Source organism: Podarcis filfolensis (genome assembly GCF_964270895.1).
Source record: "Podarcis filfolensis genome assembly, chromosome: 4".
NCBI lineage: Eukaryota > Metazoa > Chordata > Lepidosauria > Squamata > Lacertidae > Podarcis > Podarcis filfolensis.
This window is the reverse complement of record NC_139607.1, coordinates 99,460,526-99,478,078: the sequence shown is the minus strand read 5'-3', so window position 1 is coordinate 99,478,078 and position 17,553 is coordinate 99,460,526. Positions and strand designations below refer to the sequence as shown.

The window sequence follows — 17,553 nt, the reverse complement described above, 5'->3', positions numbered from 1 at the left end:
AGAAGGCTTTTGACTCCTTGCGAGGAATGCTGAGTAGCAGGAGCGTCCTTGCTCATTATGATGAGTCGAAGCCGCTGGTCCTGGCATGTGATGCCTCTCAATACGGCCTGGGGGCGGTGCTGAGTCATAGGGAACCGGATGGGTCGGAAAAGCCCATCTCTTTCTATTCCCGTACGTTGTCGCCCACGGAGCGCAACTATGCTCAAATTGACAAAGAGGCGCTTGCAATTGTGGCAGGAATCAAAAAGTTCCATGATTATGTGTATGGTCGCCATTTCTCCATTGAAACGGACCACAAACCACTGTTAGGGTTGTTCAACCCGAACAAACAAACAAATTCTCTCCCCCAGAATGTTGCGTTGGTCTATATTCCTGAACGGGTTCCAGTACACCTTGACCCATGTGCTGGGGAAACGGTTGTGCCACGCTGATGCGCTGAGTCGATTGCCTCTTCCTGGCGGGAGCAATGTGGATCCTGCCCCAGCGGAGCACATAATGATGCTGGAAACACTTCCGGGAGCTCCTGCAACGGCTACTGATATAGCCGAGAAAACGAGGAAAGATGCTGTTCTCTCCCGTGTGCTCACTTGGGTGGGGAGGGGGTGGCCAGGTGGTCCGCATGAAGACAAATTCAGGCCTTATGCGACAAGGCAGCACGAGTTGTCCATGCATAAGGGTTGTCTCCTGTGGGGAGATAGGGTGATCATCCCAGCACCACTGAGAAACAGGGTTCTTGAGACGCTTCACATGGAACACCCGGGAATGGTCAGGATGAAGTCGCTAGCCCGATGTTATGTGTGGTGGCCTGGAATGGACCAGAACATAGAACAATGGGTACGAACATGCAAGGCATGCCAAGAGGTGCGGCCAGAAGTGGCCAGAGCACCAGTTCACTGGTGGGAGCAGTCCAGATCTCCCTGGAGCCGGCTGCACTTAGATTTTGCTGGGCCATTCCAGGGGAAGGTCTTTTTGGTTATTGTCGATGCATATTCCAAATGGTTAGAAGTGGCGATGGTCCCTAGCATGGCATCAGCTGCCGTAATCAAGGTGTTGAGGCAGCTGTTTGCAACCCACGGGTTACCTGAGACCATTGTATCAGATAATGGGGCAGCTTTTGTATCCCAAGAATTCAGGGCATTCTTGGCTGATAACTTCATAAGAGGGGTCACATCCGCGCCCTTTCACCCATCCTCCAATGGGCAGGCTGAGCGCATGGTAAGAACAGCCAAAGAATCCATTGCGCGCTTAATGGAGGGTAACTGGTCAGCTCGCATCGCGCGAATGTTATTTTTGCAGCATGCGACGCCGTGTACTGCGACGGGCAAGTCGCCAGCTGAGCTGCTCTTGGGTAGAAGACTGGTAACGGTGCTGGATTATGTCCACCCCGATAAAATGCCAAACCGTAATTCAAGAGCAACCCCCCAGGCTGAGGCTGACACAACAAGGTATCTCGCCCCTGAAGATCTGGTCTGGGTGAGGAACTATTCACGAGGTTCGCGGTGGGTGGCTGGTGTGGTCACCCGGACTAGTGGACCAGTGTCCTACTATGTGACCTTGGAAAATGGGCAAGTTTGGAAGAGACATATAGATCAGCTGAGGCGCCGGGCGCTCAGCAGGGAGGGGTCAGATAATTCATCCCTGGCTAACGACGCAGAGCTGCAAGACCAGAGTGAAAATGGCCCTGAGGTGCAGTCACCAGGGGCTTCAGCAAATGAACCAGGGTCTGCTAGTCCTCAGGATGACGAGGTACAGGTAGGGGACCCTGCGATGTCTGGGACTCCATCTGTTCCTGACGAAACCCCTATAGCACCCCCCCACCACCACAGGTAACATCCAATCCAGAACCGGCAACACCTGTTGTCAGGAGATCAAGTAGAAGTTGTAGGACCCCACAGTACCTGAGAGATTACGTCTGTGGTGCTCACTGGGGGGGAGGGGTGTTGTGTATTGAGTCAAAGGATTTTATATCTGTATTATTGTTGTCTGTATTTGCATTAGGGTAAAGTAACTGCCTTTTGGTTCCAGAGGGTACAGCTACTATTGGTTCATTTAAGCTGCTGTATTTGGATCCTCTGTCTTATTGGTTTCCTCCAAAAGGCAGGACTGTGATTGCCTGATATTGTTCCCTCCAAAATGTATCCGTTCTAGCTAGTTCCCTGTCCCTATAAATGTAGCTCTGCCCTCCTCAGTTCTCAGTCTTGTTTGCTTTAATAAAGAAGTGTTACTACAGAACTGTCTCCAGCGTATTATGTCAAGAGAGCTGAAATCACAAACCCCACGTCACAACAACCACGGCAACGGATGGGGCACCAACTTGCTGTGCACATGGATGTCAACATTCTCATGCGCTCGAGTCCCTGAGTGGCAGCCACAACAACAACCCTTCCTTGTGGCAGAAATCACAGTGAGGCGGGGCCAAATTTAGGTTTGGTGAGGCCCTAAGCTACTGAAGGTAATGGGGCCCTTTATATGTCCAGCTGTCCTTTGTCAACAACAAATTGTCGCTGTTTTTTGTGTTGAATACAGTGGTACCTCTGGTTGCGAATGGGATCCGTTCCGGAGGGCCGTTCGCAACATGAAAAGAGCACAACCTGAAGCGCCATATCTGCGCAGGTGCGTGGCGCGATTTGACGCTTCTGCGCATGCGCGAAGTGCGATTTAACGCTTCTGCGCATGCGTGAGTGGCAAAACCCAGAAGTAACCCTTTCCGGTACTTCCGGGTCGCCGCGGGACGTAACCTGAAAGAACGTAAAATGAGGCAAACGTAACATGAGGTATGACTGTATATGCTAGATGGTAATTTATGGACCTAATAGGTATCTCAAGCCATTTGCATGTGTTGCCATGCAAATGGAGGCACCCTATATATAGAAAAGAGCAAACCAGTGATATTTTAGGGAGCAGGCTAGCAGGCGAGGCCCATGACTTACATCATAGGAGCCTACACAACACAAAACACTGTTACTGTATGTAGGTTTTATTCTATTTGTTTTTTTATCTTAGATTTTGGAAATGTACATCCAGGTTTTTCTTCCTTTAAATTTTTTTGGGGCCCCCAGGAGAGAGGGGCCCTAAGCTATAGCTTGTTTAGCTTATACGTAAACCAGCACTGCAGTGACGGGAGCAGAGACACAGAGAGAGAGCTACATAGCCAGGGACTGCAAAGCGCCGCAGCTGGCAGAAGCACAACCCATTCAACTTATTTACAAAACCTCCAAGATTTATGAGTAAACCTTGAGAGCCCATGGTGCTGCAATGGCTAGAATGTGGGAGAGACCAGGGTTCAAATCGCCCACTTGGCCGAGAAGCTCGCCGGGGGGACCTGGGGCCGGTCGCTGCCCCTCCGCCTGACCTTTCCACGCTCCTCTGGCCAAGGGGATCTTGACCGCTGGCGCTCCAAATACTCACCCTGGCACTAACAAAGATGAAGTCCTTCCGCTGAGTCTTCTCTTTCTCCTTCTCAAAGACGATTCCCAGCTTATTCTGCACCCGCTGGGATTTTATCAGCTGACGGACTGGGGAGAAAGAGGGAGACGGGGATCAGTATCTGAACGAACTCGGATCTTCTAGTGCGGCAGCACCTGCACTTTGGAACTCCCTGCCACTTGACCTCAAGAAAGCACCTTCACTGTACTCTTTTCAGCGCCTGCTAAAAACATTTTGGATTAGACAAGCCTGCCCAGGTGTTTAGAAAGCTGGTGCGAGCTTTAACGCTTTCAGTCTGTTGCTATTTTAACTTTTCGAAAGTCGTAAATTATTGTTGCAACCTTTTCGTTTTATTGCTTTATCTTTTTTCGTGTGAACCGCTTGGGAGGGTTTTCTCTCTTTTTACAGTGAAGGGGTGTATAATTGTTATCAAATAAATACAAAAGCGATGATGCGTAGGAATGATGGTTTCCCCCTTTCCAGTTAGCCTTCCCTTAGGAATTCACTTTCGGGCTGCTTCACCCGCTGTGCATTTCTGGATAGACAGGTAGGAGCTGAATGCAGCCTTCGCTGACCTGGTGCCTCCCCGGCACCTGTTGGACTACAACTCCCAACAGCCCCGGCCTGCACAGACGTAAGATGCTGAGGCTCATGGGAGTTGTAGTCCAACACATCGCTGGGCAGGGGACCAGGCTGAGACAGTGTGTTCCCTGTGGGCAGGTTCTCAAATGCACGAGAAGATGTTTTAGGGGGCAGCTCAAGCCATCAGTCGAGGCAAAACATGACGAGGAAACCCTCGCCCCTTCTTTGGAGAGGGCTTGTTCCTTAAGGTGGATTCCTCAAGAGGCCACAACCTGATCGTCTGGAGGGCAAAGGAGACTCGGTCCCCAAGAGGGGCACTGCTGGCAGTGGGTCTCCAGCGAAAGACACACTCTGGGCTCCTCCTTACTCTTGTCGTGAGCAAAGGTGTTCCAGTCCTCCTGGGAGTCCTTCTGCTTCTTCAGAACAACAAGCTTCCCACCTTCCACATCCACGCTCAAGGTGTACTTCTGAGATTTCCCAATCTTCGTGAGGTCGCCCAAGGTCAGGTCCAGCTTCACCTGACAGGGAGGGAGGGAGGGAGGGAGGGAGGGAGGGAGGATGTCCAATCATCATCATCATCATCATCTTTTATTTATATCCCGCTCTCCCCGGCCAAAGTCGGGCTCAGGGCAACTAACATCAAATATATAACATTAGTGTAAAATAAGTAAACTGCCTCCTAAAAACAGGTCTAAATCAAATTAAATTAGATGGCTTTCCACAGGGTTAGGGTTGGGGACAGTAAGTGCTCATTGGCCCAGCTATTTATGCTGATCTTATATGGGCCTGTGAGAATCCTGGGAGGCCTCTTTCATCTTAGTTCTTATACAAAAAGAAAAGGGAAGTCAGGCTGAGCCCTGACCAAAGGCCAGGCGGAACAACCCCGTCTTGCAGGCCCTGCAGAAAGATGACAAATCCCGCAGAGCGCTGATCTCTTGTGGCAGAGCGTTCCACCAGGCTGGGGCCATTGTCGAAAAGGCCCTGGCCCTGGTCGAGGCCAACCTAATCTCTCTGAGGCCAGGGATCTCCAAGGTGTTATTATTTGTAGATAGTAAGGTCCTCCGTGGGGCGTACTGTGAGATGTTTCTCAAGACACAAGACAATTATTTGTGCATCTATTTATGTTTCATGCATTTATAGGCCACCTCTCCTCCAGGGAGCTCAAGGTAGGACACACAGCTCTACACCTCCCCGCTGATCCTGACCACAACCCTGCGAGGTAGGCTGAGCCGAGAGTCAGCGGCTGGCCTGATGTCACCTGGTAAAAGAGCTTTGTGGCCAAGTAAGGATCCGAGCCCTGGTCTCCCAGGCCTTGGTTCAATGCTCTAACCACTACACTGCCGCTGCCTCCTCAATTAATTGGGGAAGGGGCCTTAGCGGAGAGCATCGTCTTCGCAAGCAGAATGTCCCAGGGGCATCTCCAGGGAGGATCGGGCCCCTGCCTGAAACCCTGCCAGTCAGTGTTGGCAATGCTAAGCTACATGGGCCAACGGTGACTCCAAGAAGAGAGCTTGCAGGGCAGCAGCTGAAGAAGGAGCAAAAAGGGTTTTCTTGTGTGTGTTTCTTGTGGCTGATTAGCTGCTGTGCAAAGGTCAGAGGGGGCAGGGTTTCTGTTGAGGCAGGTGATTAGCTGTGGGAGGAGCTTATCAGAGCTTGCAGGGCAGCGGCGCACGCAGTTTGATCCATCTTTTAGATTTAGGGGAGCTAGTCTCAAACGTTTGTTGGGGGAGACCTAGGTTTTTTTGGGGGGAGGAGTTATTTGTCCTGTCTTCACGCTTTTTATGATGGAGGACCGCTGTAGTCACCCCCAACGACACGTTCTCAAGATGGAGGGTGAGGGAACAGCTGCAGTCGCCTGCGGTTCCTGCGCAATGTTTGCCATCTTGCCAAAGGTTGCAGGCAGCTTTACCTGCAGCAACTGCATGTTGATTGCCCTCTTACAAAACAAAGTCCAGCAACTGGAGGAATGTGTAGCTACGCTCCAAAGAATTAGAGAACTGGAGCTCTTCTTGGAAGCAACAGAGCACACCGTCTCCACCAAGGAGGAGACAGGGGACTCCCCTGAGAAGGAGGCTAGTTCACCAACACAGGAGCCAGATATATGGAGAAACGTGACTCAAAGAAGTAGGAGGCCCAGGGTTCGCTCTGATTGTTTAGAAATACGCAATCGCTTTGAGGTCCTCTCCCCTAGCATGGAAGACGAAGAGCAGACTCCATTTCAGGATCTCTCCCTCATTACAGTCGATCAGGTATATGAAGACGAGCAGCACAGTCAGCCCTCAGGGAATGTGCAGGCGACCTTGGAACGGACAGCTCACGGAAGAACCCCGACCGGACCTAAGAGGAGGCGTGTAGTGGTGATAGGGGATTCCCTACTGAGGGGAACAGAAGCAGTGATTTGTGGGCCTGACAAGATGTCTCGGGAAGTGTGCTGTCTCCCGGGGCTAAGATCCAAGATGTAACTGAACGACTGCAAGGAATCATAAAACCCACTGACAAATACCCCTTCCTCTTGGTTCACGTGGGAACCAATGACACTGCAAGCAATAGCCTCCAGAAGATCAAAAGAGACTACGAGGCTCTGGGCAGGAAATTGAAGCAATTAAATGCACAAATTGTCATCTCATCTGTCCTCCCAGTTGAACGACGTGGCCCAGGGAGAGAGGGAAAAATAGTGGAAGTGAACAACTGGCTTCGCAAATGGTGTAAACAGGAACGGTTTGGATTCTTAGATCACGGACTGCGGTTTTTTAAAGATGGACTTCTGGCAAGCGATGGGCTGCACCTCACAACGGTTGGGAGGAATGTTTTTGCCAAAAATTCCAGAAACCTCATCAGGAGGGCTTTAAACTGACTAATGTGGGGGAGGGAGACAGTGCCCCTGAAGGTAGGAGTCTATCAATTGATGAAGATGATCATCCAAATGTCATAGACCAAATGGAGCAAACAGCACACAGACCTAGTGGTGGGAGGAAAAAATCCTTAAATAAGAGACACGGGGGAATGATTAATGGACTTCAATGTCTGTACACTAATGCGCAAAGCATGGGAAATAAACAAGATGAGCTTGAGCTCTTGGTACAGCAAACTAAATATGACATAATAGGCATCACTGAAACCTGGTGGGATAAGTCCCACGATTGGAATGTAATAATGGAGGGATACAATCTATTTCAGAGAAACAGACCAGACAAGAAAGGAGGAGGAGTGGCGTTATATGTCAGGGATGTGTATACCTGTGAAGAGATCCAAGATTTAGAACCTCAAAGCCAAAGTGAGAGCATTTGGGTCAAAATTAAGGGAGAGAAGAATAACAGTGACCTCATTGTGGGAGTTTACTATAGATCCCCAAGCCAAACGGAGGACATAGATGATGCCTTCCTGGAACAGATGGCCAAGCATGCAAAAGGAAGGGAGATAGTAGTAATGGGGGACTTCAATTACCCGGATATTTGTTGGATGTCAAACTCAGCCAAGAGCATAAGGTCAAACAGATTCCTCACTGGCCTTGCAGACAACTTCATTGTCCAGAAAGTGGGAGAAGCAACAAGAGGAACAGCCATTTTAGATCTGGTCCTAACCAATGTTGATGACCTGGTTAGTGGGGTAGAACTGGAAGGATCATTAGGCGCGAGTGATCATGCTCTTCTGAAGTTTACTATACAGCGGAAAGGAGCAGCCAAGCATACTAGGACTCAATTTCTTGACTTTAAGAAAGCCGACGTCATAAAACTTAGGGAAGTGCTGGGTGAGATCCCATGGACAGTAATACTAAAAGGAAAGGGAGTTCATGATGGCTGGGAGTTTAAGAGGGAGATAGTAAAAGCACAACTTCAGGCAATACCAATGAGACGGAAACATGGAAGGTGCCTAAAGAAGCCAGGGTGGCTATCTAAAAAACTTTTAACTGAGTTAAGATTAAAAAAGGATGTGTACAAAAAATGGAAAAGGGGGGAAACCACCAAAGAGGAATTCAAACAAATAGCCAGCACGTGTAGACACAAAGTCAGAAAAGCTAAAGCACAGAATGAACTCAGGCTTGCTAGAGAGGTTAAAAGCAACAAAAAAGGCTTTTATGGGTATGTCCGTAGCAAAAGGAAGAACAAAGAAACAGTGGGGTCACTCAGAGGAGAAGATGGTGAAATGCAAACAGGGGACACAGAAAGGGCTGAACTCCTCAATGCCTTCTTTGCCTCAGTCTTCTCCAATAAAGAAAACAATGCCCGACCTGAAGAATTTGGAGCAAATGATTCAGCAGAGGAAACACAGCCCAGAATAACTAAGGAGATAGTACAAGAATACTTGGCTAGTTTAGATGTATTCAAGTCTCCAGGGCCAGATGAACTGCATCCAAGAGTATTAAAAGAACTGGCAGATGTGATCTCAGAACCACTGGCAGTCATCTTTGAGAATTCCTGGAGAACAGGCGAAGTCCCGGCAGACTGGAGGAGGGCAAATGTTGTCCCTATTTTCAAAAAGGGGAAAAGAGAGGACCCAAATAATTACCGCCCAGTCAGTCTGACATCAATACCAGGGAAGATTCTGGAGCAGATCATTAAGCAAACAGTCTGTGAGCACCTAGAAAGGAATGCTGTGATCACCAATAGTCAGCATGGATTTCTGAAAAATAAGTCATGTCAGACTAACCTCATCTCGTTTTTTGACAGAATTACAAGCCTGGTAGATGAAGGGAACGCAGTGGATGTAGCCTACCTTGATTTCAGCAAGGCATTTGACAAGGTGCCCCATGATATTCTTGTAAAGAAGCTGGTAAAATGCGGTCTTGACTATGCTACCACTCAGTGGATTTGTAACTGGCTGACTGACCGAACCCAAAGGGTGCTCATCAATGGTTCCTCTTCATCCTGGAGAAGAGTGACTAGTGGGGTGCCACAGGGTTCTGTCTTGGGCCCGGTCTTATTCAACATCTTTATCAACGACTTGGATGATGGACTCAAGGGCATCCTGATCAAATCTGCAGATGACACCAAACTGGGAGGGGTGGCTAACACCCCAGAGGACAGGATCACACTTCAAAACGACCTTGACAGATTAGATAACTGGGCCAAAACAAACAAGATGAATTTTAACAGGGAGAAATGTAAAGTATTGCACTTGGGCAAAAAAAATGAGAGGCACAAATACAAGATGGGTGACACCTGGCTTGAGAGCAGTACATGTGAAAAGGATCTAGGAGTCTTGGTTGACCACAAACTTGACATGAGCCAACAGTGTGACGCGGCAGCTAAAAAAGCCAATGCAATTCTGGGCTGCATCAATAGGAGTATAGCATCTAGATCAAGGGAAGTAATAGTGCCACTGTATTCTGCTCTGGTCAGACCTCACCTGGAGTACTGTGTCCAGTTCTGGGCACCACAGTTCAAGAAGGATGTGTCCAGAGGAGGGCAACCAAAATGGTCAAAGGCCTGGAAACGATGCCTTATGAGGAACGGCTAAGGGAGCTGGGCATGTTTAGCCTGGAGAAGAGGAGGTTAGGGGGTGATATGATAGCCATGTTCAAATATATAAAAGGATGTCACATAGAGGAGGGAGAAAGGTTGTTTTCTGCTGCTCCAGAGAAGCGGACACGGAGCAATGGATCCAAACTACAAGAAAGAAGATTCCACCTAAACATTAGGAAGAACTTCCTGACAGTAAGAGCTGTTCGACAGTGGAATTTGCTGCCAAGGTGTGTGGTGGAGTCTCCTTCTTTGGAGGTCTTTAAGCAGAGGCTTGACAACCATATGTCAGGAGTGCTCTGATGGTGTTTCCTGCTTGGCAGGGGGTTGGACTTGATGGCCCTTGTGGTCTCTTCCAACTCTATGATTCTATGATTCTAAGAAGCTTTACAGGAATGGAGGGAATGCAGCAAATTAATACACAATCTCCTTTTTGCCACTGTTTGGAAGGAGTTGCAAAGGTGACTGAATCTTGGCCCCCCTGGCGACCAGAAGGGTGAATTTGGACGGCCTCTTTGGCTTCTGGGACATTCAGCCCAAATTGTTCCCTTTGGCACCACGGAGGGCTAAAAACCTGGAGCTCCTTCTGCGCCTTCTCTGCACGCAGACAACCGCAACTCAGGGCCTTGGGCTTGAGCCTAAGGAGTGATTGAAAAGACTTGGCTTTTACCTCGAATGCCTGGACAGGAATGCTCTTTGCTTTTCGCGAAGAAGGCAGGGCCAGCCCAGGCTGGGCTGTGGAACTCATGTCCTGGAGAGCTTTCAAAGCCTGCAAGGGGGATAGTTGAGAGTATGATCATGATAATAACTCGGGATTATCCTTGTCGTCGATTTATACTCTGCTTACACCCAAAACGGGCTTCTAAAGCAGCCTGCAAAGTGTAAAACCAGCTGTGCGGATGTTAATACGTAAATGTTGGCAATTAAATTAGACAGTTAAGACAACCCTGTTGAAATAATAATAATAATAATAATAATAATAATAATAATAATAATAATAATAATAATAATTTATACCCTGCCCATCTGGCACTCAGATCCCCTCATGCTTTCTCCCCCCTTGTGGGAGAAGCCAGGGACTGGTGGGCCGTGGCAGAATTCCATCTCCATCTTGGATTTGATCTTGCCATTGGAGGCTCAGGCGGTTTTGGTGGCTAGGAGGGCCTTTTCCCAGATACAGCGCATTCGCCAGCTATGGCTGCTTTTGGATGGAGATTATCTGAACTCCATGCTCCTTCCAGATTGGATGATTGCAATGCGCTCTGCGTGGGGCTGCCCTTGAAGACGACTCGGAAACTTCAACTGGCCCGAAACGCATCTGTCGGGTCGCTGGCTGGGGTCCCATTCAGATCACACTATGTTTTCCCCATTTTAAAATAACTGTGCTGGTTGCCAGGCCATTTCAATTCAAGACGTGTCTGTTGGTGTTTGAAACCCTAAACGACACAGTCCCCAAACAACTGAAAGGGGGCTTCCAGGCACCAAGATTGACACAAGGGGCTGTCTTGACAGTTCCACTGCCCTCAGAAGCTCGGGCAGGGTGTAAGCTCGGGAGAGGGTCTCCTCTGTGGTGGCCCCTCAGTCCTGGGACTCCCTCACCAAAGAGCTGCGCCTGGCACCTTCAGAGGATGCTGAGGACACCCCTTCTTTACCTCCTGGCTTTTGACACTTGCATTATCAGAGCACGCCTAATTTCCACAAGCTGAGTTATTATAATAATAATAATAATAATAATAATAATAATAATAATAATAATACAACAATAACAACCACCATCTGGCTGGGTCTCCCTGGCCACTCTGGCCTGCTTCCAACAAAAGATTAAAAATACTAATTGAAATATCAGTCATTAAAACTCCACTAAACTGGGCTGCCTTCAGATGTCTTCTAAATGTCAGATAGTTGTTTATTTCCTTGACATCTGATGGGAGGGTGTTCCACAGGGCGGGCGCCACTATTGACAAGTCCCTCTGCTGGTTCCCTGTAACTTCACTTCTCGCTTCTCGCTTCTTAAATTGTTTTTAATATTGTGTTTTAATGCTCTATCCCACTCCAGGAGCTTAGGGCACAGGACAGATAATAAAGTGTTGGTGCTGACCTTTAACACCCTAAATGGCCTCGGTCCAGGATACCTGAAGGAAGAGTCTCCACCCTCATCGTTCTGCCCGGACACGGAGGTCCAGCACCGAGGGCCTTCTGGCAGTTCCCTCACTGTGAGAAGTGAAGTTACAGGGAACCAGGCAGAGGGCCTTCTCGGTGGTGGCACCTGCCCTGTGGAACGCCCTCCCACCAGATGTCAAGGCAATAAACAACTATTTTACTTTTAAAAGAGAACTGAAGGCGGCCCTGTTTAGGGAAGTTTTTAATGTCTGATGCTGTATTTTTTTAAATATTCAGTTGGAAGCCGCCCAGAGTGGCTGGGGAAACCCAGCCAGATGGGCGGGGTATAAATAATAAATTATTATTATTATTATCATTATTACTATTAACAAGCAGCACCAGCATGGGGCTCCATCCCATTCTCCTTCCAGAGAGGACGGGGAAGAGCAGAGGGTGTCCCCCTCGCCAGGTTTCGTGGCTGCAGCCCAGCAACAGCCACCAGACCCGTCAGTGCGGAGTCTGGCACTCACCTTTTTCTCAATACTGGACAGGAAGTCCTTCAAGATGGACAGCTTCAGGACGAGGCTTTCCAGCTCCTGCTCTCCGGTTTGGCTGGCCGTCTGGGGACCATAAGAAGGAGGGTTGGAAAACAAAGAACCGGGAGAAGCTTTCTGGCACAGGAGGGGCAGGAGACGCCCGGGGCCCCGGGAACTGATTCTGGGGGTGCCAGAGTCAAGTCCCGTTCCAGGGCTTTGTGGAATTGGGCCTCTAAAGCTTTTCAAAGCAGCAAACCAGAAAGAACACAGAGGACGGGCTGGTAATGAATACACAGGTTTTTCGGTGAAGCTGATCACCATCATGCTCTGTGAAAACCCTGTGCTCTGCAAGCCCCAAGGATCAGCTAATTGCTGCGCCCTTACCTGCCCCACACCTGACACAACGTACGATGTCCCAGGTAGGACAGGTGGGAACAGAAATGGGCTCACAGGATTCGGGATTCAGATTCCGTCCCGTTGAATGAGAGGGAGGCTACCTCTGATCCAGTAAAATACATAAATTTATTTTTAAATTAATTTACTAGCAATCGTGACTAGTAAATAAATAAAATGAGACAAATGAATAGGGAGGGGGGGAGGATAAGGCAGTGACAGCCTTACCCTCATTTGTCTAGTTTTATTTATTTATTTGGCTCCACTTACACCCCACCTTTTCCTCCCAGGAGCTGACGGTGTCCTGCATGGTTCTCCCCGACTTCAGTTAACCCTCACAACAACCCTGTGAGGTAGGTCGGGCTGAGAGAAGGTCACATACAGTCAGCGTCGTGGCTGAGCGGGGATGCAAACTCTGCTCTCCCAGAAAATAGACCAAAGCTCTAGACATTAGACTACACTGGTTCTTAAAAGTAGCCCACCTTCAGTCGGGGTTCAGTTGGGGCCACTTTCGGAGGCCTTTGGGCTCAGAGGGAATTCCTGGAGAGCAAAACATGTACCTCTCTAAATGACTTGGCTGAAGGAATTGAGGGGGTGCTCATCCAATCTGCAGGTTGGACACCAAACTGGGGGAGGGGGCAGCTAATGTCATAGAATCGGAATTCAAAATGACCTTAACAGATTGAAGCCCAAACTAACCGAGTGGATTTCATTCCTGAACTTAGGCAGGAAGAACCAGATGCACAAATATGAAATTGGGGGGGGGGCACCTGGCAAGGATCTAGGGGTCATGTGGACCACAAGTCATGAATCAACAGTGTGATGCAGCAGCAAAAAAGGCTAACACTATTCTAGGCTGCATCTACAGAAGTCTAGGGTCCAGATCAAGGGAAGTCATAGTCCTGCTGTATCCTTCCTTGGTCGGACCCCCAACCTGGAGTCCTGTGTCCAGTTCTGGGCATCACAATTTAAGAAGGATGTTGACAAGCTGAAATGTGGGCAGAGGAGGGCGACCAAGATGATCCAGGGTCTGGAAACCAAGCCTGATGAGGAACGGTTGAAGGAGTTGGGTATGTTTAGCCTGGGAAAGAGGAGACTGAGAGGAGACAGGAGTGCCATCTTCAGATATCTCAAGGGTTGTCCTATGCTCATTTCAGTTTCCCTTTTCTGGACCTTTTCCAGCTCTGTCAAATCCACTACCGTAACCCCCAAAAAGCTGCTTTTCATCTTTCCTTGAAGAAAAAGGTGCTCCAGCCCCTCAGTTATTGGGGGCGGATTCTCTGCTTCCAATCGCCGCACCCACCTGCTGCAAGATCCGGGAGGTCATGGGGGAGCTCTGCTGGTCAAACACCTTAGACAGGATCTCCAAGCCAGACAAAACCTTGTCCACCTCGCTGGAAGAACAAGAACCAGGTTTTATATTTCTGCGTCAGAGCAGTCCTTCCTGCTACCCCCCCCCCCACTTCCTGATTCTCCTTATTCTCTCTCTAGCTCTTCAACCCAGACATTTGTCAGACTGTGAGGCTTTTTTAATTATTATTATTTTCTTTAATTGTCTGAACTAACTGCATGCAATGCCAAGAAACTGCTTCTGCTTATTTTGAAGTTTCCAGCTGCTCTCAGCCCTGATTTGGAGAGCTGGCCTTTTCAGCAACCCTCTTTCCACCTCTGTTTACCCAAAGCACCGTTCGTCAGCCGCATATTATGTCAACAGGCAGGCGGACGTTGCTCTGCTCCCCTTTCCCATCTCACCTGTGCAGGCGTTTGCAGGAAGTGACAAGGGTTTTGTTCAGGTGGGGCAGGCTGCTGGCCCCAGCCTTCACAGCCTCCAGGTCCAGGGAGTAGCTGCCTTTCAGGTACTCGTGGGAAACAGTGCTGAGCCCGTTGGTGGTGCTGGAAGATTAATAATAATAATAATAATAATAATAATAATAATAATAATAATAATGTATTACTTATACCTCGCCCATCTGGTCAGGCCTCCCCAGCTTCCAACAGGATATTAAAAACACAATAAAAGATCGAACATTAAAAACTTCCCTAAATTGCCCTCAGATGTCTTCTAAAAATCAGATAGTTGTTTATTTCCTTGACATTTGATGGCAGGGCGTTTCACAGGGTGGGTGCCACCACCGAGAAGGCCCTCTGCCTGGTTCCCTGTAACTAGGTTTCTCGCAGTGAGGGAACCGCCAGAAGGCCCTCAGAGCTGGACCTCAGTGTCCGGGCAGAATGATGGGGGTGGAGTATACTGGGCCGAGGCCATTTAGGGCTTTAAAGGTCAACACCAACACTTTGAATTGTGCTCGGAAAAGTCCCGGGAGCCAATGTAGGTCTTTCAGGACTGGTGTTATGTGGTCTTGGTGGCCGCCCCCAGTCACCAGGCCACCTGACGCATTCTGGATTTATTTATACCCTGGCCATCTGGTATAAATACTGGGCGGCTCCCAATCGAGTGTTAAAAACAATACAGCATTAAATATTAAAAACTTCCCTAAACAGGGCTGCCTTCAGATGTCTTTTAAAAATAAGAGAGCTGCTTATTTCCTTGACATCTGCTGGGAGGGCATTCCATAGGGTGGACGCCACTACCGAGAAGGCCCTCTGTCTGGATCCCTGTAACATTACTTCTCGCAATAAGGGAACCACCAGAAGGCCCTCAGCGCTGGACCTAAGTGTAGTTTCCAGATCACCTTCAAAGGTAGCCCCACGTAGAGCGCATGGCAGTAGTCCAAGCAGGAGATAACTAGAGCATGCACCACTCTGGCAAGACAGTCCACAGGCAGGTAGGGTCTCAGCCTGCGTACCAGATGGAGCTGGTAAACAGCTGCCGTGGGCACAGAATTGACCTGCGCCTCCATGGACAGCTGCGAGTCCAAAATGACTCCCAGGCTGCGCACCTGGTCCTTCAGGGGCACAGTTGCCCCATTCGGGACCAGGGAGTCCTGAAGGCGTGCTGGAATGTAAACAGGCATGTGACATGCAACAATCCACATATCTGCAGCAAAAAGTGGAATATAATCCCAACACACGGGGGGGGGGCTGACACCCTGAAACTGAGCAGTCAGCTCTGTCTTTGAGCAAAGCGGGCAAGGGGTTCAAGTGGCAAGTAAAAGAGATTCTGACTAAACGTTAGGAAGAACTTTCTAACGGTATGAGGCGCTGGACTCTCCTTCCTTGGCGGTTTTGAAGCAGAGGTTGGGTGGCTATCTGTCAGGGATGCTTTAGTTGAGATCCCTGTCTTGCAGGGCGGGTTGGACTAGATGACCCTTAGGGGTCCCTTCCAACTCTACATTTCTATGATTCTGTGACTAGATGGGTCCCTGTGGGCCTGATCCAGCAGGCCTCCCCTCAGGTTCTTACGATATAAGAGAGGTGCAGAGGGGAAGGCGACTTTCCCATTATCATACATTCATTCATTTTTGTTTTGAGTGCTTTGTTTGAAAAAAAAAAGGTCTCAAAGCAATTTAAAAACAAAGCAAAATTCAAAAAGATAAAATCATTTTGTATAAAGAAGGGTGTTCTGGATATTATTGCCCCAAAAGAGCTGCTCGTGGCTAGTAGCTCTTGAGAAGCCTTCTCCTCCATGAATTTGTCTAAACCTCTTTCAAAGCCATCCAAGTTGGTGGCCATCACTGTCTCTTGTGGCAAGGAGTTCCACAGTTTAACTCTGTGCTGCATCCTGAATCTCTCAACATTCTTACTTGGTGCCGAGAGCGATGGGGGCTCGGTGCATGTTAAATTGCACCAGGCCGTTTTATGGGAAGCAGTTCACAAACAAAACAAATAGATAAGTACGTTTTCAGTGGTACATTTCGCAATTAGATAATCTTGCATCACATCTAAAGGGGGAGAGAAAAGGGACCTGGTCAAATTTGGGAAGAGGCCAGTCGGTACTGGAGGATGAAGAACACCAACATCTGCAAGGGGGGTGGGCAGCAAAAAAACCCCCAGCATACCCCACTGGCAGAGACCCACATTCTCACATGGGGTATATACAGCAGTGCACACCCATATTTATATATTTAATTTACACACACACACACACACACACACACACACACACACACACCACTTGATTGTTTAAACCCCCCCTCAAAGCTGTTTAATAAAATAAAAAACAAATTAATATTAAGAACAATTTTTTAAAAATTAAAGGCAGCAATAAATTAAAAACATATCAGGATTTGTGGGTAGGCTAAACTAAAATGTTTTTAGCTGAAAGGAGGAAAGCAAAAGGGGCTGGCTGATGTCAAGTGGCAGGGAGTTCCGGAGATGCAAAAGGGGTATTATTTACCTTTCGAGTGCCCCGTCCTGCACAGCAGGGGCGTTGCTAGCCAGGCCAGCGGCCGTGCTGCCAGCAGGAAGGCTGGTGGACCCCGATCGGGGCGGCAGTGGGGGCTTCTCGTCCTCCCCATCTGTGGAAGGCAGAAGGCAAACGGTCGGCTGAAACAGGATCACCAAGCTGCAGTGTGTGGGCTGGCAGGGTTGTTGTTGTTTTGTTTAATACAAAAAAACCCCAAAACAATAAAACTATCAGGAAGGAATAAGTTAACACATCTGGAAAGTTGGAATGCCAATAAACTAAAAGCAGATTAAAACTCACACCAGCTTCCTAAACAGGTGGGCAGGCTTGTCTGAACAAAAGTGCTTTTTAGCAGGTGCCGAAAACAGTGCAAGTAGATAAATAGGTACCGCTCCAGAGGGAAGGTAAACGGCGTTTCCGTGCGCTGCTCTGGTTCGCCAGAAGCAGCTTAGTCATGCTGGCCACATGACCTGGAAGCTGTACGCTGGCTCCCTTGGCCAATAAAGCGAGATGAGCGCCGCAACCCCAGAGTCGTTTGCGACTGGACCTAATGGTCAGGGGTCCCTTTACCTTTAAGGCAGTGTTGGCCAAACTTGGGTCTCCAGCTGTTTTTGGACAGCTAACAGGACCAGTGGTCAGGGATGACGGGAGCTGTAGTCCCCAAACAGCTGGAGACCCAAGTTTGGCCAACACTGCCCTTCCTGTCCCCATTGGCGCAAAGGGCTTTCGAGAGGGGAGCAGACAAGATCGACCA

At 48.8% G+C, this 17,553-nt stretch overlaps 1 protein-coding gene across 1 annotated transcript in view; it reads right to left on the bottom strand.

The window, feature by feature from the left end:
• Positions 1 to 17,553, bottom strand: part of INPPL1 (inositol polyphosphate phosphatase like 1) — a gene marked incomplete at its 5' end in the record, with an annotated part of 84,366 nt that overhangs the window by 31,167 nt on the left and 35,646 nt on the right. The window contains 7 exons of the mRNA XM_083609569.1: positions 3,409 to 3,515; positions 4,376 to 4,526; positions 10,138 to 10,236; positions 12,098 to 12,187; positions 13,800 to 13,890; positions 14,249 to 14,389; positions 16,791 to 16,911. Of these exons, the coding sequence (XP_083465695.1) occupies positions 3,409 to 3,515; positions 4,376 to 4,526; positions 10,138 to 10,236; positions 12,098 to 12,187; positions 13,800 to 13,890; positions 14,249 to 14,389; positions 16,791 to 16,911 (800 nt within the window). The remainder of the gene's footprint in view (positions 1 to 3,408; positions 3,516 to 4,375; positions 4,527 to 10,137; positions 10,237 to 12,097; positions 12,188 to 13,799; positions 13,891 to 14,248; positions 14,390 to 16,790; positions 16,912 to 17,553) is intronic.